The sequence below is a fragment of the Panthera onca genome, assembly GCF_046562875.1.
Source record: "Panthera onca isolate mPanOnc1 chromosome E1 unlocalized genomic scaffold, mPanOnc1 haplotype 2 h2.Chr16_ul_3, whole genome shotgun sequence".
In the NCBI taxonomy this organism is placed as follows: domain Eukaryota; kingdom Metazoa; phylum Chordata; class Mammalia; order Carnivora; family Felidae; genus Panthera; species Panthera onca.
The window spans coordinates 755,717-777,518 of record NW_027675817.1 but is presented as its reverse complement, the minus strand read 5'-3'; the positions used below and the strand labels follow the sequence as shown (position 1 = coordinate 777,518).

At 40.6% G+C, this 21,802-nt stretch overlaps 1 protein-coding gene and 1 long non-coding RNA gene across 10 annotated transcripts in view; one reads left to right on the top strand and one right to left on the bottom strand.

The window, feature by feature from the left end:
• The window catches only part of LOC145715144 (leucine-rich repeat-containing protein 37A2-like), a 45,143-nt gene that overhangs the window by 5,873 nt on the left and 17,468 nt on the right, over window positions 1-21,802 (bottom strand). For 6 of the 9 annotated variants that reach the window (XM_081794769.1, XM_081794771.1, XM_081794772.1 and 3 more), the window contains 5 exons: window positions 14,759-14,830; window positions 14,121-14,195; window positions 6,196-6,314; window positions 2,179-4,163; window positions 1,692-1,796 (listed from right to left, as the gene is read on the bottom strand). In XM_081794769.1, coding sequence (XP_081650895.1) covers window positions 1,692-1,796; window positions 2,179-4,163; window positions 6,196-6,314; window positions 14,121-14,195; window positions 14,759-14,830 — 2,356 coding nt within the window. Of the gene's footprint in view, window positions 1-1,691; window positions 1,797-2,178; window positions 4,164-6,195; window positions 6,315-14,120; window positions 14,196-14,758; window positions 14,831-19,839; window positions 19,880-19,995; window positions 20,168-20,374; window positions 20,446-21,802 lie in introns of all 9 variants that reach the window. The other 3 variants (XM_081794777.1, XM_081794775.1, XM_081794776.1) reach the window with 2 other exon arrangements.
• Window positions 7,765-20,445, top strand: LOC145715146 (uncharacterized). The gene is made up of 2 exons (XR_014137163.1): window positions 7,765-7,847; window positions 20,409-20,445. It is a non-coding gene; the product is annotated as an uncharacterized LOC145715146 (long non-coding RNA).

Below are 21,802 nucleotides of genomic sequence, written 5' to 3'. Positions count from 1 at the left end.
CATGGTAAGTTGACCCCATGCTAGTTCCTAGGCTCTTAGGCTGAGAAATCAGACTCTGATCTCATCAAGAGAGAACACACTTCTTTCTGCATGGAGGCAATATCACCTTACCAATGTCACAGGATTGATCAAAATCAGAATGTCAGGTCATGACTTGACAATAAGGAAAACATCCATTCCACAGATAGGGCATCTGTGTCCACATGATTGGGCATCACCTCCTGTGGAGACAGGCCTCTGTGGCACACTGAAGTATAATCAGAAGGCTATTTGGTGAGAAGAGAAGTGGAAGAAAAGTAATTAGCTGAATCCAGTGTTTCATGGAAAGGACGGAGGTAGCTAGATCCATCCATCTGCCCCGCGGGCACAGCCCGGCTGGTGGGCCTGACTCTCATCTGCTGCCTGAGGTGCCATCTCTACTCTTAGGCAAGGCTAGGTGGGCACTGCCCATGTTGGTCTCTTCCTCACCATTTCTATGCTTTTACTACTGACCAACCCTCCAGAAGACAGACATGTTTCTCCTTAGCAGTTAATACATCCAGTCAGGTTTTACTCAAATCTGATAGACCAGGAAGCCTTACATATCTCTGCTCTGATCCATGACCTTGATATTTCTCTCTTGAGGAGCTGCCTTTTAACAAACTGTTTAGCATATTTTTGTTATCAGGGGAGGGGAATGCGTCACTGTAGACCCTAAGAAATGGTGACAATCTCACAGAAGGACTAGGTCCAGGAGTATTACAGTATTCGGGGAAGGCTTTGTGAAGAAAGATGAACTCGAGTTGGCTTTTGAAGGCTCACGGGACTTCCACCAGCAGAGTGAAATAAAGGAATTTCAAGTGGGCAAAGTCACCAACAAAAGTAGGAATGGGCATGGTCTGACTAGGGGATGGTGAGGGGCTGTTTTGGCTGAAATGGAGGGTTGCCATGACAGATGGCAATATATATATATCTATCTATATATATATAGATAGATAGATAGATAGATATAGATATAGATATATAATAAGCATATGTATATTTGAATAAATATATTGAATATATATTCAATTCATACATAATTGAATAAAAGGTAAACAGGCAAGCTCCAGGAATAGGCAACTGTAATTATGACACGCTCTGAGTAGCCTGATGCAGGATTTTAGCTGCAGGGTTTTAACTGAACCTGTTTACACAATGCCTTGCGAAGTGGGGGAGAGAGCTGTAGGCACATCTAATTAATCAACAAGATGACACTTTTATCTCTAAGCCATGCCCTTTCTTCCAAGATGACTGATAGCTCCATGAAGGTGAAGACTATTTCTCTCTCATCATTTTAGCCAACGAGGAAAGAAATCAGTGGTAGTAGGAGGATGACTGGTGAGTGCATCGAATCGACATCATTTTTTTGAGTTGAAGAAATTTTACTATCATGTCAACTGTGGCCTTCTTAGACCTAATGTCTCAGAACAAGCTAATGGCTTGTTATCTTGGTTACAATCCACAGATGTCTCCCGGCAGTGGGGTTCCTTTTAAAATCCCTGGAATATACTTTGCAATAAAAGGACAAAGCATATCTCAGTCCTCCAGACTGAAGAGGGATATCAAGTCGTGATAGGTGGGAAAGTGGCTTTGATTTTCAGTTTGTGGGTTCTGAATCTATTATAAAGAAGGAATATAGTCTGGGAATCTGAACTAATTGTTGTCCTTACCTCAATGAGACAGAACACTATGATCAAAATCATCACTACTACAGTCACAGATATTGCTAAGATGAGTTTGTTGTTATAGCCATAGCCTGGAACTTCTTTTGTGAGCTAAAAAAAAGGGAAAGAACAATTTTTTTAGAAAACAGAGATAGGATGAAAGTTAACTATTCTTTAACGACTCTAAAACCCCATTCTTTCCGATGAATCGCTTATAGGTTCTTAAGGAATATACCAAATCTAATGTGATATGTAATCTTAATCATTAGCATTTTCTTCAAGACTTGATGTATCTTGTATGTTAGGTCCTCTTTTTGTCTCCTCTGGGAACAGCGGCACTGTTTCCTAAATGAGCAAAGTGGCAGATCACTGCCTTAGCCAAAATTATGTGGCCAAGACAAGACCCGGACTAGGAGCCCCTGGTCCTTGTGCTTGGGTCCATGTCCTAAACCACCTAAATGTCGAGACCCCACATTTGGGGATTTATCCTCACCTCCCTTGACTCCTGCCCTCTCTGTTCACTCTGGACTTCTGTGCTCTCATTGATATAATTCTCATTTTTCCATTGGTCCGTATCCCACTCTGCCTTGGACACCTTTACTTCTTGCTGCTCGCTGAGAAGCTTCATCAGGAGGCCTGTTCTGGAGATGAGCTTGGCACAGGCCAGCTGCACCTGGGTCTCAGAGCAGTCCATTTTCAAAGTCCGGATAACATGAGAAATGAGCCTTCTCACGTCATTGCTGGGGATGAGGGACTGTAGCTGCTGGTTTAACTGAATTTCAAACAGATCACCTGGGGACGAGAGCTTTGACACAGTGAAGCCTGTGGCTTTTGGGGGCAAGCCAGTGCCCGCATTGTGGTATTCCCGTTGTGTATCATTGGTTTGTTTAATGGTCGGCATAGAGTTGTCTGCAGTAACAGTAGAATTAGCAGTGGAAAGATTCTTACGGTCTGTGAATTCAGGGAGGGTTTGTTCTGGCACAGTAGTGTTTCCTGTAGAAATATTTTCTTCAGAAACATTTTGGGCAGTAGTGTTCTCTACAGTAGTGTTTTCTCTGTAAGTTCCTGAAGGAGCAAATAATTCTGGAAAAGGATTTTTCTGAGGACTCAGTTCTCCCGGAGATGAAAAATCCTCTCGTGAAGGGGAATTTATGAGGCTCCTGACTGCAGAGGATGGAGGCCTCTTTGCAAGCAGCTGTCTATTACTGAGTGAACTTTCCTTTCTGGACTTTCGATTCAGTTTGGCCTTGGGTGTTCTGTGGACCACACGGGAGCGACTTTTATGAAAGCGGTGTGTCTTTCTGGGGAGTGAGGCTGGTCTGAAAGCCTTCATATTTCTAACTCTAGCATTTGCATCTTCTAAAACAAAAATGGTGTACGTTAAGTCTTTTGATTCTTTTTTCACGTCAGGTGGGGATTTTGGAGCGGGGGTGGCAGAAGGCCTGCCCAAAGAGTATTGCTTCAGGAAAGAAGAGACCGCTGCCTTGTGCTCATCTACGAACGAAGGCTCTGTATTGAAGGAGCTTCCCACTAATTTGCTGGGCCTGTGCGCCACGGGAAGCTCCCCTGGGGATGGTCTCCTGAGCCTTCTTTCCTTGGGAGCGGGGGTGGCAGAAGGCCTGTCCAAAAAGTATTGCTTCATGAGAGAAGAGACCGCTGCCTTGTGCTCATCTATGAACGAAGGCTCTGTATTGAAGGAGCTTCCCACTGATTTGCTGGGCCTGTGCGCCACGGGAAGCTCCCCCGGGGATGGTGTCCTGAGCCTTCTTTCCTTGGCCATGTTCTCCACAGATGGCTGGGCGCTCTGTTTCCTCTGGATGTTCTGACGTCTCAGTTCTTTTAAGTGCCTTTTCCGTATGCCCTTTGGGCCCTTGATGACCTTGTTCACTCTCAGGAACTTTTTCCCCACACTCTCAACCTCGTCTAGGCTCTTCTCCTGCGGTTGGGCAGTTTCCAATTTCTTTGGAAAGATTTGACGTTTAAACTTGGGACCTAAAAGGCTGGAATGTATAAGCATGGCCATTTTTTCTTTCTTTTTCACGTCATCAATTTTTTCCTGAATTTCTGCATCTACCAAATTTTCCAGAAAGTAGAGTTTTCTCAGTTTATTCTTGTAAGTTGAATTGTTGGATCCAGGTTTAAGAGAAGGGTCCCCTGTGTCGTTCATCGAGTGACCCACGGGCTTGTCTCCCTCTTGCACATTTGAAAACAGAAGTTTAATGAACGGTAACAGCGTCGATTCTACGTCTTCTAGATTGCCCTCCGAGAAATAAGGCAATATGTAATTCAGTGCACTAATGACATCACTTTCGTCATTGAAGTCTAGCTGCTCGTTCATAAAGGCTGACAAACTGACACGATCTATGTCTGAGGACGCCTTCTCTGGCTCAATAGTCAGCTCCGTGCTGGCGCTCTTCTTTCGAGCTGTCAATACCTTCATGAATGATCCCTCTGCCTTCCTTAGGTATACTTCCTGATCTGTCGAAGAAGAAGAAGAGATGAGTTCTGATAATGGAAGACTGACAGCACAGCTCTTTGTCAATGCACAGTCATACGTCCCAGTCAAGCAAATTAAGAATCAGCAAATACTCGAGCGCCATTTAGAGAGGAGACGAACTCAAACTTGGACCCACGATTGGCAACAACAAAAGGACAAAAAGATGTGTTTTGAAAAAGTAGCTATTTCCTCAGAACATTCCACAGTGTGAATAAGTATATTTAGAGTTATTCCATTGGTCCCTAAGGGCCGATTGCCCAGGCCTCAAGAAAAGCCAAGGCCGGAAGATACTCGGCTAAACTGTGTGCAGCTCTAGTGCGACTCCTGGCATTCACATACCCCACCCTGTCCTGCTTCGGGGGCAGAGGGAGCGCGAGTCTTCCTCCTTCTACGTCTTCAGTGGGCTTGAGTTCTTGCTACCATCACATATGCACGGGACAACACCCGTCACCAGCAGGCCCTCATCTGGACACGCCCTCTCCGCCCACCCACCAATTCCTTCGCTTGGTCCCTGCTCCCATATATCGCACCTCCCGTAACATAAGCTCTAGACAGAAAAAACTAAACACAAGACCCGCTAAGTCCACCCTGGTTCTTTGCTTAAATTTGGGCAGAGATGTGGGGTATAGGTTAAGAGATTTTCCAGCTATGAGAGAGATGCCACTGTGGGGCATTCAAAAAAATCAACGGAATGATACTTGAGGTTTTAAAATGCAGAAGGGATAAAGAAACTTTGGTCAAATGCCTACTTTGCTTTCATTTCCTTTCATTTCCAGATTTCTAGCTTTACTGAGAGAACCATCCAGAGCTTCCAACTACATGAAGGTCAAGCGTACAGCTTGTGTACACTGAACAGCACTGTGCAGCTGGGTTTTTCCAGAAGAATTAAAAGTATTTTTAGTGGTGCTGGTGAGAATCGGAGGAGGAGGTGATAAAGGTCACGAGAGAGGAGGAGCAGCGGGCTGGCGGAGCGCCCAAAACGGGAGAGGAGACTCGAGTGCTAGGCTAAGGCACCTCTGATCTCATTTTTCCTCGCCTGTCAAAGGAGATAAAAAAAAAAATGCCTATTCTGCCCACCTCTAAGGGAGAAGGGAGTAAGATAATTGGTAAAACATTGTTTTGGAAAACAAGCAACACCACTTATAGAAGTAGCAAAGTGTAATTTATGCTGTGCCCTAGACCATTGACAGGGACCCATATTCAAGCTATCCAGGTGCAAAAGCACATTTTGGAAGTCACCAAGTTAGTGCCAATAAAACCTAAGAACAGAAAAATACCTAAAAGCACCTGTGTTTTGGATAGAAAAGCTTAAGATTCAGAACAAGAGTTGGACAGCCCAAGAATAGAAGAGCCCTCTCATCTGTTAGAACGGTTGGGTAGCAGCTTCTGGTTAGGGCACAGAAACACAGAGGCTCCAAATAAAACTTTTTCAGAAATCAGCATCACTTGTACTCTTACACACTTATAAAAACAACAAAATAAACAAAAAGGTATCTCCACCTGTCCTATAAGACAAAGGGCACCTGAGACCTAACGCACGTAAAATCAGCTTATAAGCTGTGATGCACTATGTGAACAGGTTTTCATTTGGGGGTGGGTAGTTGACTTAATAATGTAACTGAGAATCTGACTTTTAACAAAGGAATAGTTCTTAGAAATTTAGGGATCTGAACTCTGAATGAGTAAAAATAATGCAATGACATCATTAGTTTAAAAATTTACCATTGTTAGGGTGCCTGGGTGGCCCAGTCAGTTAAGCATCCGACTTTGGCTCAGGTCATGATATCACAGTTCAGCCCCGCATGGGGCTTGCTGCTGTCAGTGTAGAGCCTGCTTCGGATTCTCTGTCCCCCTCACTCACTCTCTGCCCCCTCCCAGCTCACGCACGTGCATGCTCTCTCTCTCAAAAATGAATAAACATTAAAAAAAATTATCATTGTTGATTAAAAATAAAAGTTAAACCACAAATAAAATAAAAATTTACAAATTTATCATCAGGCAATTAGGACTTACCACAACGTGTGCCATTTGTCAGACATGCACTGTCACAATGTAGCTTGACTGTCTTACAGACAACCTCAATAGTATTTTTAAATTGGCAGAGACAGCAGGCCATACGGCTAGGTAAAATCCTATAAATGGAAACACAGACAATTAAATTAGTGGTAAAGGAGTTACTCGAGCAGGTAGAAGAGGCGGGCCAAAGTCATCACAGGGCTGTGCAAAAAGGAATTCTTGAGGCACATGGCCTGGATGGTTGGGTAGGGACCAGTTGGCCAACTGCTGCTCTTGAATATTATAAATACACAGATAGAAGGACAGAGGTGCCCAACGGAAAGGTAAGGATGACATGGGGTATGGTACCCTTAGAATGAGATAGAGATTAGAACTGGGTGACACTGATCAGTAGTTTAATACACAGGTAACTCCTTCCAAGCCAAAAGTCTCACTTCGGGTTGAGAGCACACAGAAAGAGGGTAGACTTCTAAGAGTTTGAATAAATCTGAAATATGGCCCATACTGAGGATAAAAAGCAATCAACTTTGGCTCAGGTCATAATCTCGTGGTTCATGGGTTTGAGCCCCACATCAGGCTCTGTGCTGAGAGCTCGGAGTCTGGAACCTGCTTCAGATTTAACTTCCTCTCTCTCTACCCCTTCCCTGATCACTCTCTGTGTCTTAAAAATAAACAAATGTTAAATTTTTTTTTTAAAAAAGCAATCAATCAAAAACTAATCCATAATCTACACAAATGCTACAATTAGCAGACAAGGGCATTTAAAAAAGTTATTATAACAGTATTTCATATATGGAAAAAACCCCATACCTCTCCTTAACTCAATGAATTGTGCAACAACTTCAAGTGGCCTAATATATGTATACTTAGAGTCCACGAAGGAGAGGAGATATAAAAAAAATTTGAAAAACTAATAGCCCCCACATTTCCAAATAAGTAAACCCTATAAACTCACAAATCCAGCAAGGTCAATGAAATCTGAGCACAACATGGATTAAACTACATGTTTAGTTTAATCCATTAAACACGGATAAAACTACACCACAGCACATGATAATCAAACTGGTCAAAGCCAGCGATAAAGAGCAAATCTTAAAAGCAGCCAAAGGAACAAAACCACACATGACACACAGAGCAACAAAGATATAACAATGACAACATATTTCTTGTTGGAAATAATGTAAGCCAGAACTCGGTGGGGCAACATCTTTCAAGCAGTGAAAAGGAGAGGGGGACCAAATAGCTATCAAGCTAGAATTCTATACCCAAATCTTTCAAAAATAAAAGCAAGACAGACTATCTGAGACATACAAGAGCTGGAAGAATTCATCATTAGCAGGCTTACACTGTAGAAATGCCAAAGGAAGTATTTTTTTAAATGTTTATTTGAGAGACAGAGAGAGAGGGCACGTGCAGTATGCGTGTGCAAGGGGGAAAGAGCACTGAGGAGACAGAGAATCCCAAGCAAAGCCCAACGCGGGACTTGAGCTCACAAACTGTGAGATTATGACCTGAGCCAAAATCAAGAGTTGGATGCTTAACTGACTGAGCCACCCAGGTGCCCCTAAAGAAAGTATTTTTAAGCAGAAGGAAAAGGATAGCAGACGGAAATGTGGATCCACACAAAGGAATGAAGAACATTAGAACTGGTAACTATATAGGTTATGATTTCACTTCACTATATGTATGTATATCATTTCACTATATGATTTCACTTATATGTAGAATCTCAGAAAAAAACAAACAAACAAGGGGTGCCTGGATGGGCTAAGTCGATGAAGCATCCTACTCTTGATTTCGGCTCAGGATCTCAGGGTCGTGAGATCGAGCCCTGTGTCAGGCTCCACACTCAGCATGGATTAGATTAAGATTCTCTTAAGATTCTCTCTCTCTCTCTCTCTCTCTCTCTCTCTCCTCTGCCCCTCTCCCCAACTTGTACACTCTGACTCTAAAATTAAAAAAAAAATACACCAAAAACCATAAGATACCTAGGAATAAACCTAATCAAAGAGGTAAAAGATCTGTATGCTGAAAACAATAGAACGCTTATGAAAATAAATTGAAGAAGACAGAAAGAAATGGAAAAACATCCCATGCTCAAGGATTGGAAGAACAAATATTGTTAAAATGTCTATACTACTCAAAGCAAACTACACATTCAATTCAATCCCTATCAAACACCAGTATTTTTCACAGAGCGAGAACAAACAATTCTAAAAGTTGTATGGAACAAGAAAAGACCCCGAATTATAATGTTGGGAAAAAACAAACAAACAAAGCTGGAGGCATCATGATTCTGGACTTCAAACTGTATTACAAAGCTGGAATCATCAAGACAGTGTGGTACTGCACAAAAACAGACACATAGATCAATAGAATAGAATAGAGAACCGAGAAATGGAGCCACAAATATATGGTCAACTAATCTTCGATAAAGCAGAATATCCAGTGGAAAAAAGATAGTCTTCGCAATAAATGGTGTTGGGAAAACTGGACCGTAACGTGCAGAAGAATGAAACTAAACCACTTTTTTACACCATACACAAAAATAAATTCAAAATGGATGAAAGACCTAAATGTGAGACGGGAAACCATCAAAATCCTAGAGGAGAACACAGGCAGAAACCTCTTTGATCTCAGCTAAAGCAACTTCTTAGTAGAGACATGTCTCCAGAGGCAAGGGAAACAAAAGTACAAATGAACTACTGAGGAGTGCCTGGGTGGCTTAGCGGGTTGAATGCCTGACTCTTGGTGTTGGCTCAGGTCGTGATCTCAGGGTCGTGGATTGAATCCCGCATCAGGATTCTCTCTCCACTTGAGATTCTCTCTCTCCCTCTCTCTCTGCTCCCCCCCATGCATACATGTATGTGTGTGTCCATGTTCTTAATTAATTAATTAATTAATAGGGGCACCTGGGTGGCTCAGTTGGTTAAGTATCTCACTTGGCTCAGATCATGATCTTACAGTTCGTGAGTCTGAGCCCCGTGTCAGGCTCTGTGCTGACAGCTTGGAGCCTGGAGCCTGCTTCAGATTCTGTGTCTCCCTCTCTCTCTCTGCCCCTCCCCTGCTTGCACTCTGTCTCTCTCTCTCAAAAATAAACATAAACAAACAAACAAACAACATTTTTTTTAATGAATTATTGGGACCTCATCAAGATAAAAACCTTCTGGGGCACCTGGGTGTCTCAGTCGGTTAAGCTTCTGACTTCAGCTCAGGTCATAATCTCACGGTTTGTGAGCTCGAGTTCCGCATCGACTCTCTGTTGACAGTGCGGAGCCTGCTCAGATCCTCTGTCTCCCTCACTCTCTGCCCCTACCCCACTCTTGTGCTCTCTCTCTCAAAAATAAACATCCATGAAAAAAAGATAAAAAGCTGTACAGCAAAGGAAACAATCAACAAAATTAAAAGGCAACTGATGAAATGGGAGAACATATTTGCAAATGACATAATCTGATAAAGGGCTAGTATCCAAAATATATAAAGGACTCAACACCCAAAAAATCAAATACATAATCCAGTTAAGAAAAGGGCAGAAGACATGAATAGACAGTTTTTCAAAGAAGACATCCGGAAGGCTAACAGACACATGAAAAGATGCTCAATATCACTCATCATCAAGGAAATACAAATCAAAATCACAATGAGATACCACCTCACATGTGTCAGAATGGCTAAAATTAATAACTCAGGAAACAACAGATGTGGAGAAAGGGGAACCCTTCTGCGCTGCTGGTGGGAATGCAAACTGCTGTAGCCACTCTGGAAAACAGTATGGAGGTTTTTAAAAAGTTAAAAATAGAACTACCCTACAACCCAGCAATTGTACTACTAGGCATTTAACCAAAGGATACAAAAATGTTGATTTGAAGGGGCATGTGCACCCAATGTTTATAGCAGCACTATCAACAATAGCCAAAGTATGGAAAGAGCCCAAATGTCCATTGATGGATGAATGGATGAAAGATGTGGTATATATATACAATGGAGTATTACTTGGCAATCAAAAAGAATGAAATCTTGCCGTTTGCAACTACATGGATGGAACTGGAGGGTATTACGCTAAGTGAAATTAGTCAGTGAAAGACAAAAATCCTATCACTTCACTCATATGAGGACTTTAAGAGACAAAACAGATGAACATAGGGAAGGGAAACAAAAATAATGTAAGAACAGGGAGGGGGACAAAACAGAAGAGCCTCATAAATATGGAAAACAAACTGAGGGTTACTGGAGGGGTTGTGGGAGGGGGGATGGGCTAAATGGGTAAGGGGCACTAAGGACTCTACTCCTGAAATCATTGTTGCACTATATGCTAACTAATTTGGATGCAAATTTTAAAAAATAAAAAATAAAACAAGGTAAAAAATAAACAAAAAATAAACAAAAAACCAAATGAATGAATAAACAACAACAAAAAAGAGAAAACACTTGTAAATACGGAGAACAAACTGGGGATATGGACAAAATGAGTGAAAAGGGTTAAGAGGTACCAACTTGCAGTTATAAAATAAATAAGTCACCAGATGAAAAGTACAGCATAGGGAATATAGTCAATAATACTGTAATATACTTATTGTGGTGAGCATTTCATAATGTATATAATTGATCACTGTGTTGTGAGCATTTCATAATGTATATAAAAGATCACTGTGTTGTACACCTGAAACTAATTTAATATTACATGATCTATATATACTTCAATAAAAGAGATAATTGAGGGGCACCCAGGTGGCTCAGTCAGTTAAGCATCTGACTTCAGCTCAGGTCATGATCTCATAGTCTGTGATTTCAGGCCCCACATCAGGCTCTGTGTCTACAGCTCAGAGCCTGGAGCCTGCTTCAGATTCTGTGTCTCCCTCTCTCTCTGCCCCTCCCCCACTTGCACTCTGTCTCTCTCAAAAATACAAAAATAAAAAAAGATAACTGACTATTTAAACAAAAAAAATAATATGGTGTGCTAAAAGTAAAATGTATGAAAACAATAGCACAAAGGTCAGGAGGGGAACAATGGAAGTACACTATTTATTGTAAGGTTCTTATACTATTCATGAAATCATATAATATCATTTGAAGATAGACTGTGATAAGTTAAACATGAACACTACAAACCATTAAACAGCTACTAAAATAACAAAACCTGAGTTGTAACTATTTATCCCCCCACCAAAAAATAATAAAACGTACTAAATCAACCCAAGAGCAGGAAGAAGAAGAAAAAGAAAAAGAAAAGAAACAAAGAACAGATGGGATACATAGAAAAGAGTAGACAGTAGCTTTAAATGTAAGCATATAAATAATTACATTAAATATAAATGGTATAATCACCTAATTAAAAGATAGAGTTGTCATACTGGATAAAAAAGCAAAAGCCAACTATATGCTGTCTATAAGATTCATCTTCAATACAAAGATATAAGTAGGTTAAAAATATGGAAGAAATTATGCTTTGCTAACACTAATCAAACGAAACCTTGAGTGGCTATATTTACTATAGGACAAAGTCAATTTCAAAGCAAAGATATTACCAGGGATAAATGAGGTTATTCCATTGTGATAGAAATGTCAACTATTAGAAAAGACATAACTTAAGAATTTATGTATCTGATAATAGAACTTCCAAATATATTAAGGAGAATAGGAAAGAGAGACACATAAGCACTCACTTATAGTTGGAGATTTCAATATCCCTCTCTCAATAATTGACAGAAAAAATATATAGAAAATGAGTAATGATACATCAGACTTGAAAAATACTACCAACCTACTTGACCTAGTTGACATTTATAGAATACTCCACACCAAATCAGCAGACTACATATTTTCTTTCAAGTGGACACATAATATTTATCAAAATAGGCCATATTCTCATCTATTACCAGAATTCATTGGCTATAAAACAAGCCTCAATAAATTTAAAAGGATTTCAGTCATCCAACATATTGTTCTGTGACCACAATGGAATTAAATAACAAATTAACAGATCTGTAAAATCTCCAAATATTTAGAAACTAACCAACACACTCCTAAGTAACCCTATTGGTCAAATAAGTCAAAATGGATATTAGAAACTATTTTGTACCAACTGAAACTGAAAACACAACATGTCAACATGTGGGATGTTGCTCATATAGTATTCATCTTCCCCAGTGTCCACTTTTAAGAAACTAGAAAAAGAAAAGGAAATTCATCACTGAGTAAGGAGAGAAAATGGAATGATAAAGATCAAAGCAGAAATTTTTGAAAAGGAAAACAAAAATAGAGAAGTCAGTGTAATGAAAAGGCACTTTTTAGAGAAGATAAGTAAAACTGATAAACTTCTGGCCAGATTTATCAAGAAAAGACAAGAGAAGACCAAATTATCAATATCAAAAATGAGAGGAATGACATCACTACAATTCTACAGATACTAAAAGGATAATAAGGGATTATTATAAAATACTTTATGTCAATAACTTCAAGATGAAATAGATTCCCTGAAAGACATGAACTACTCAAAAAAATAAAGTATGTAATTTAAGTAGCACTATTACAAAAATAAAATCTGTAGTTTAACACTTTCTCACAAAGAAAGCTTCAAGCCCACATGGCTTCACTGGTGAATTCTAGCAAACATTTAAGGAAAAAATAATGCCAATTCTGCACAAACAGTACTAGAGAATTGAAGAGAGGGGAATACTTCCCAACTCAATTTTAAGGCCAACATTCACCTTATGAAAAATAGATAAAGACATTAGAAGAAAGGATAGATAGAAGATCTCATATACTGCTGGCTGGAATGCAAAATGGTACATCCACTTTAGAAAACAGGTAAGCAGTTTCTTAAAAAGTTAAATATACACTCAGCATATGATGTAGCAATCCTGCCATTAGGTATTTTACCACCTGCCCCCCTCCCCCAATGAAAACATATGCTCACACGAAGACCTGCATGTAAGTGTTTTAAGCAAATTTATTCATAAAGGCCAAAAAGCTAGAAACAACTCAAATGCCCATTAACTGATGAATGCATAAACAAACTGGTATATCCTCACAACTGCAATACTACTCGGCAATAAAAAGGAAATGAACTACTGACATGTGCAAAAACATGGATGAGTCTCTGGGGTGCCTGGGTGGCTCAGTCACATAAGTGACCGACTTTGGCTCAGGCCATGATCTCATGTTCCGCAGGTTCATGTCCTGTATTGGGCTCTGCGCTGACAGAGCCTGGAGCCTGCTTCGGGTTCTGTGTCTCTCTCTCTCTCTCTCTGCCCCTCTCCTGCTTATGCTCTCTGTTTCTCAAAAATAAATAAACGTTAAAAAAGTTAAAAAAAAAAACATGGATGAATCTCAAAAGGATTATGCTGAAAGGATCCAATCACAGAAGACTGCATACTGTATGATTTCATTTATTTATTTTTTTTAATGTTCATTTATTTTTGAGAGAGAGAGAGAGATGGAGTGCAAGTGGGGAAGGGGTAGAGAGACAGGGAGACACAGAATCTGAAGCAGGCTCCAGGCTCTGAGCTGTCAGGACAGAGTCCGCTGCAGGGCTTGAACTCACAGACCGCGAGATCATGACCTGAGCTGAAGTCGGACGCTTAACTGCCTGAGCCACCCAGGTGCCCCTGGTATGATTTCATTTATAAGACACTGTGGAAAAGGCAAAACTATAGGGACAAAAATTAGGTTGGTGGTTGCCAGGGCTGGTGGTGAGAAAAGGGGATTGGCTGCAAAGGCACATAGGGGCCTTTTGGGGTGACAGAAATGTTCTACGTCTCAAATGTGGTGGTGGTTACATAACTACACGTTTGTCAAAACTCATCAAACTGTATGCTTAAAAAGAGTAAATTTTATACCTCAATAAATCTGACTTAAGAAAACAATAAAACAAATCTAAGTAAACAACTAAGTGAAAATACACATAAGAAAAATCAACTTACAGTGTTTCCAATTCAAGGGTCATCATGAGGAGGCTCTCAACTGTTGTAAGTGACACCTGTGTTGATCCCATGTCTCTGAAGGAGAAAGCCCAAACATGCGTGATTTGAACCCAAGGATAAAAATTCTGTACCTAAAAAGATACTTAACAACATGTGATTACTTCAATTCTGGCTTCTTTGTCAAGTCAGCTCAAGAGTTTTCTTGCTATGGACAATAATTTCAGAAAGCTCCCAATGAAGACATTTTATGTGCATCATCAAATTAATCACCTTGGTGCTCAACAGTACAATCCTTTTTACTCTTATCCTCATTTTCATTCTCAGTTGCATCCACCTCTCTTGATTAGTCTTTTTTTCTTTTAATATACACCTTACTCCACTTTCCACTTTGAGATAAATGGTATTTCTACCTACATCTACAAGTCCCATGTCTGTTATGTGTTCTTCAATACTACTCCTTCCTCTGCAGGCTATCTTGCCCATATACGTTTTTTCTTTGCTAATAATGCTTATTTCAATAACCCAGTTAAAATTTAAATTACGACTTTTTAACCAAAACGCAAAATACTTAATCTTTTGATGACAACAAAAAAGATCAGAAATCATCTCATGAGCCATGAGATTGTTGCAATACTTACAAATATTTTAATGCTGGCAACTTAAAAAGATAGGAATCTTCAACAGTTGACAGAGGGTTACGACTGATAATTCTGAAAAATGCAATGGAATTAAAATTATCTGCATTTCCAGTAATGACTACCATGAAAGTTTATGTTCATTTTGGGTGTATGGAACTGGAAGGTGAAAACTAATCATTTTCTGCCTTTGCCTATAAATCACCCTTAGATTCTGTAAAGCACTCTTCCTTTGGGAACTACCCAGCTCTCTGGACGATAAAGTGGAGAACAGAAAGAGGAAAAAAAATTTTTTTTTTTTACGTGGACAGCAAAGCAAAGATATGCCAAAGAACTTTTTGGGCTGAAAATCCTAGAAGTGACTATGCTGGTAGGAAGCCCAGGCTCTGTAGGAAAGACTGTTTCTAGTGTCCTCTATAATTCTAGGTGCTTTTCCTTTATCTCTAGAAATGTAAAAAATTCCACAGTTTAAAACACCCGGTTAAAGACAAAAATAGGACCAATTTCTCAGTTTGGGGGCCAAAGACAAAGGGATTAATCTAAGAGGAAATGGTGAAAGCTATACCCCCACCATGTGTATTCTCCTATGACAGCCTTTGTTAGGTGGCATATGATCCCGTTTCCTTATCCATCTCCTGGACTGCCAGCTCCTTGAGGGCAGGGACCATGCTCTATTGTCATTTTTGTCCCTGTGCCTGACAGAGTGCTTGTTATTTACTAGTTACTTAGTGAAGGCTTGTTGAATAAATAACATTTTGTCACTGTTTGACACAAGTTTTTATTCCAAAATGCCGAGTAGATTTTCTTCTCAGTTCTTTACAGCAAAAATAAAGTGAAGGAAACAGGAAGAAAGAAAAGAAAATCTGCCTTTAAGTTGACTCTGCTCAAGAATCATCACTGTACTTTTGCAAAATTATAAGGATAATCATCACAACCAATACTATTGAGCTATAGGGCATCTGTGATCAGCATTTCACATTTAAACCTCACAATAACCTTATGTGATAGATACATCATTACCCCATTTTACAAGTGAGGAAACTGAAGTACAGAGAGGTTGTATAATTTGTCCCAGTTTGTCAAGCCAGTCAAGAAGCAGAGCTGGAATCTGAACTCAGTTCTGACTCCAAAGCCTGTATTTAACTTGTATGAAAAAAAAAGGGGGTTTAAAATAGCCGTTACCTTAAACTTAACTTTGAGAGCATTAAATATAGAAACACTTTGCTGAACTTCATCTCTCCATCTGGGAGAGCTTCTCTAAGAATTACATTTTCTATTTTTATTCCTTTCCTCTAATCATCTCCCATGATTAAGTATTTAATTAGCCTGTGATCATTGAGACTTTAGAGATTTCATTTTTTATTTTTGTATTCTATTTTTTGAGAGAGAGAGTACAAGAGTATGAGTGAAGGAGAGGCAGAGGAAGAGAGAGAGAGAGAATCCCAAGCAGGCTCCATGCCCAGTGCAGAGCCTGACATGGGGCTTGATCCCATGACCGCAAGATCATGACCTGAGCCGAAATCAAGAGTCAGGCAGTTAACTGAGCCACCCAGGTGCCCTGAGACTTTAGACATTTTAAAGCCCTGTTACAGGTGAATCAGTGAAAATGAGAAAGGAAGGACGTCTGAAAATTCATCCTTCCGTAAAAGCAACAACAACAACAAAAACTAGCAAAAATGGTCAAAATCAACTTTCTCAGAACTTTGGAAATTTTAACCAATGGGCTTGCAGCAACCCGGAGAGCATTTATTAAAGAAAAAATTACTAATTTCTATGAGAACAGTGAGCTCTGTTGTTTTAACTTGTCCTCAACCTCTGCTCTCCATCCTGATGGTAGCCTTAAAAATTGCCCACATCCCAGGGGAACAGAATGGAGCTGAAGTTCCTTAAAGCCTCATTCCCAAGGAACAAACTGTCATTGTTTTACCTGTCTAGTGGGGTCCCTAAAAAACTTCACTTGAAAGCCTTGCCCTTGACCTCACTGAGAACTGCACAGTGCTAAAATAGCCTCTTCCCAAGGGGCATTTTTTGAAAACAATTATAGATAAATGTTTTAATCTGGCAGCTATGTGAGGCAATTGATAACAAGACAAAAAATAGCCTAAACAAAAAGCCTAAAAGGAAAAAGCTGAGAAATGAGATGTCCATAGGGACTTTGAAATGCTCCAACATCTTCCTGGGTAACTAGAAGACCACAAGACATATTCCTGGGAATGTAGAAAAAAAACCTTAGCACTAATAAATGAGTTCAGCAAGGTTACAGGACACAAGATCAATATGTAAAAATTAGCTTTATTTCTATACATCAGCAATGACTATTCCAAAAATGAAATTAGGAAAACAATTCCATGTATAACAGTACTCAAAAGAACAAAATACTTAGGAAAACATTTAACCAAAGAAGTGCAAGAATCACACTAAAAACCACAAAACGTTGTTGAAAGAAATTAAAGAAGATTGAAATAAATGTAAAGATATGCCATGTTCACGGATCAGAAGACAATAGTGTTAAAATGGCACTATACCCCAAATTGAACTGTGGTTTCAGTATAATCCCTATCCAAACCCCAACTGACTTCTTTCCAAAAATTGGCAAGCTAATTCTAAAATCTGTATGTCAATTCAAGGGACCGAGAATAGCCAAAATGATCTTTTTAAAAAAAAAAAAAAGTTTATCTATTCATTTTGAGAGACAGCGAGCATACACACCCGTGCAGAAGAGCAAACATGAGCGAGTGTGAGTGGGGAAAAGTGTGAGCAGGGGAGGGGCAGAGGGAGAAGGAGAGGGAGCATCCCAAGCAGGCTCCATGCTGTCAGTGCAGATTGCAACACAGGGTTCCATCTCACAAACCATGAGGTCATGACCTGAGCTGAAATCAAGAGCCGGCCACTTAACCAACTGAGCTACCCGGGTGCTCCAAAACGATTTTGACACAGAACAACAAAATGGGAAGACTCACATGCCCTGGTTTCAAAACCTACTTCAAAACTACAGTAATCACGGTGTGGTACTGGCAAAAGAACAGACATGTAAGTTGATGGAACAGAACTGACAGTCCAGGAACAAATCCTCACATTTATGGCCCACTGATTTTCAACAAGGGTGCCAACACCATTCAACGTGGGAAGACTAGTCTTTTCAAATGATGCTGGGACAACCGTATATCCCCATACCAAATAATGTAGTTGGATTCCTACACTTCACACCATATATAAATATTAACTCAAAATGAGTCAAAGACCTAAATGGAAGAGCTCAAGCTATAAAACTCTCAGGAGAGAAATCTTTATGACCTTGGATTTAGGCGCCAGTTTCTTAGACATGACACAAAAAGCACAACAAACCAAAGGAAAAATAGATAAACTGGACTTTATTTAAAAATAAAAAAACAACCCAAAACTATCATATGTCTGATACAAGTCTAGTATCCAGAACATCCAGAATATATAAAGAACTCTTAAAACTCAGTGAAAAGACAAATAATCAAATGTTTAAATGGGTAAAGGATTTGAAGAGACATTTCGCCAAAGAAAATACATGAATGGCCAATAAGCACATGAAAAGATGCTCAATGTCTTAGGTCATTAGGGAAATATAAATCAAAGCTACAATGAGATAGTACTCTACACTCACTAAGATGGCTATGATCGAACAGAGAGACAATGATAAGTGGTAGCAAGATTTGGGGAAACCAGAATCTTCATACATTGGTGGGAATGTAAAATGGTGTAGTCACTGTGGAAAACAGTTCGGCAGTTCCTCAAAAGGGTTAAATATAGAGTTACTACATGACCCAGCAATTCCACTCTTAGGTATGTACCCAAGAGAATTAAAAACATATGACCACACAAAAACTTGTACATGAATACTCATAGCAGCATTATTCACAATAGCCAAAAAGTCAAAATAATCCAAATGTCCAATAACTCACGAATGGATGAACAAAATGTGACTGGAGCACCTGGGTGGCTCAGTCGGTTAAGCATCTGACTTTGGCTCAGGTCGTCATCTCACAGTTCATGAGTTCGAGCTCTACATCAGGCTCTGTGGTTTTGGATCCTCTGTCCCCCTCTCTCTCTGCCCCTTCCCTGCTTGTGTGTGCTCTCTTTCAAAAATAAATAAACATTAAAAAAAGGAATGAAGTACTGAAACATGCTACAACCGGATAAATCTTGAAGCCAACAAGCCATGTGAAAGAAACTAGACACACATTTCTATGAAATGTCCAGAATAGGCAAATCCATAGGGGCAGAAGGTAAATTAGTTGTTGCCAGGGGCCTGGGAAGAGGGGAGAATGGGGAGTAAAGGCTGATGGGTATGGTATTTCTTTCGAGGGGGGCGATGACAATGTTCTGGATTAGCAGTGATTATTGTCTATCAAAGTATACCATTGGACTATATACTTTATAATGTTGCATATTCTATTATGCGGACTATATCTCAATTTGAAAAAAAAAAAAAAAAAGAACCATGTTGTGATAAATAGAGAACCAGTTGCCAGAAGATCAAACACGTTAGTAGGTGGAGAAAAGGGGAGCGAAGACTCAAACTCTTCCACGCGGAGGTCAGAGGGAGTTAGCGGTGCGGCTGGGAGCCATGCATTTTTGTTCTTGCCTTGGAAACTCCCCTATTCTTCCTATTCCAGCCCTTTCTTCTACGTTTTTTCAGGCCCATTAACATGTCGGGTTTGTGTAACACTAGTTAATATCCAGTCAGACAATGTTATGAAGAGAAAGAACGTGAGTGTCACATGTCTGGTTAAACACAGTTCCTCAACCTTGAGGCTCCGAATGTCCTTTGGCTTTGAAAACATAAAAATGGCATTAATACCTACAAGCTTACTGGCGGGCTCTGTGCAAGTAACCTCTTCCACGTGTGTGTCTTCCCCTGCCCACTTCTCCCCCCCCCCCACCCCGCCCCCCTGGCTCCCTATTAAGAAAGACTATGAAGAATTATGCAGCCAAAACAATTTAGTAGTTATCCTTCCCCCCAACTATCTCAGTGCTCTACCCCCACTGTCCCCCCCTCTTTCCTGGTAGCTCACCCATGGCCTTATACCCATCGGCTCGGTGCTTCCTCTTACCCAGGCAGCCCTCCTGCTGAGATGAATGCCCTGTGTTTATCTGTAGTGAAAACAAAATACAGGCCACTCCAAGTTATCCTATCTCCTCCTGTCTTTAGTGCCGCCTTCTCTTCATGGAGCTATTGTGCCCGAGCCAAGGGGAGAATGAGAACTGACCCGACAGGTTACATCTGCTGGACCGACAGCAATTGTCTTTCCACAGACTGCGATACGCACGAACGGTGGACGCTGCACTAGACATCATCTCCATTTCCGTTCAATTCCCTCATTTTACAGATAAAACGTGTGCTGACTCAGTCTATTGGCTTTTGGATATTCGTGGGCTTATCTTTATGGGAGTAAAACATAACAACAGTTATCCTCAAAGACTGTCTCATAATCAAAGTTGAAGAAATACTGTTCTAGATATTTTTTTGTTTTTTAAAAACTCTATCTTATTTGAAGAGGAAAACTCAAGTATTTTTGCAAAAGCTTTCCGTTGCAGAGCAACGGGACAGACTAAAGGTAGCTCACAAAATAAGGGAACATTTCTTACGTGTTATTTTTTTTTTCTCCAAATTCTTCTACAGAGGTCCAGACAGATGGGCTACGTTTCCTTTCTATTAACTGAGGAGACAGAGAAGACTTGAGGACTGAAGCTTGTCACCACTGTCCTGAATGTACTGAAATCCTAACAGCTTTGGCTGAAAAAATGTCCAAAGCAGGCAGTGAAAATACATTTCAAATAGGACAGACTCCAAACTCTCTATGCTGGAATCCCAAGGCATGGAGGGAAAACTGGCTCCTTGGAGGAAAGCAGTTGAAGAAATAAGTAGAGTGATCTAGACCCTATTCCAGTATGTTTGAAGTACTTGGGGATAGAATAACCCCTTTCCTTTATTCATCTACATAGGTCCATGAGCCATGAGAACATGACTCCCCATGCGAAGCTCCTCAATACAAGACATCTAACGGCATCACGTAGATCCTCTCTCAGGGGTTGGGCGGGGGGAGGGGCGAAGCCTAAAGAATCTGAAATGGTGAGCCCATGTTTTAATTCAAGTTCTGAGAACAGCCTTGAAGAGGAGTTTCTGGCAGTGAGGAACAGCCCAAGAAGCAAGGGCCCCGGAATCAGGCAGACCTAGGTCTGAATTCTGGCTGTCACTTCCTGGTGAAGGGACTTAAGTAACGAACGTCTCCGAGTCTTTTTAGCAGCATTTACCTCATAAGGCAACTTGAAGATTAAAGGAAAGAGCATGTGCAAAGCACCTAGCATAAGGCTGGGCACAGAGTGGGTGCCTAGCAGTGACGATGTGATATTTGCACCAGGCGGTGAGCAGGAAGCCTGGGGATGCCCATAGGTGGCATGGCCAGGAGCTCCCGAAGCATAGGGAAAAGGAGCTCCCTGCTCGAAAGGTCCTATTCCAGTGAGAAGCTGACTCCAAGGGACGACGCCCAAAAGGCCGGTTGTCATTCAGGTCCTACCTAGTGCCAGGGAATGCGGAATTGTATTACTCGCGAAGCTTCTTAAGTGGTTCTGTCACTTATTGACAGTGTGAACCTAGGCAAGTCACCCGATGTCTCTGAGTTTCAACTTCCTCATCCCCGAAATGAGGATGATACTACCTGTATCACAAGAGTTGCTGGAAAAACGAAAATGAAGTGGCGTGTGAGGGGCCACGTCCGGAGCATTTCCCACGTGCCAGGCTCTATTCTAAGAGTTTAAGACACACTGTCTTACTTGCAGCACAAGCGAAAGGTCTTAGCGTAGTGCCGGAGCGCAGTAAATACCTAACAGAGGTAGGTATTAAAGAAATGATATGGGGCAGAGGAGCAACTACCATGCTTCCCAGAGAAAGAAGATGCCTTGGCATATACGTGGGAAGAATCAGAGGCAGCTGGGAGAAGAAAAGTAACAGTTGGGTATGACTATCGCAAAGCTTCTGAACTACCACACACGGAAAATAATAAAAGTTACCCTAAA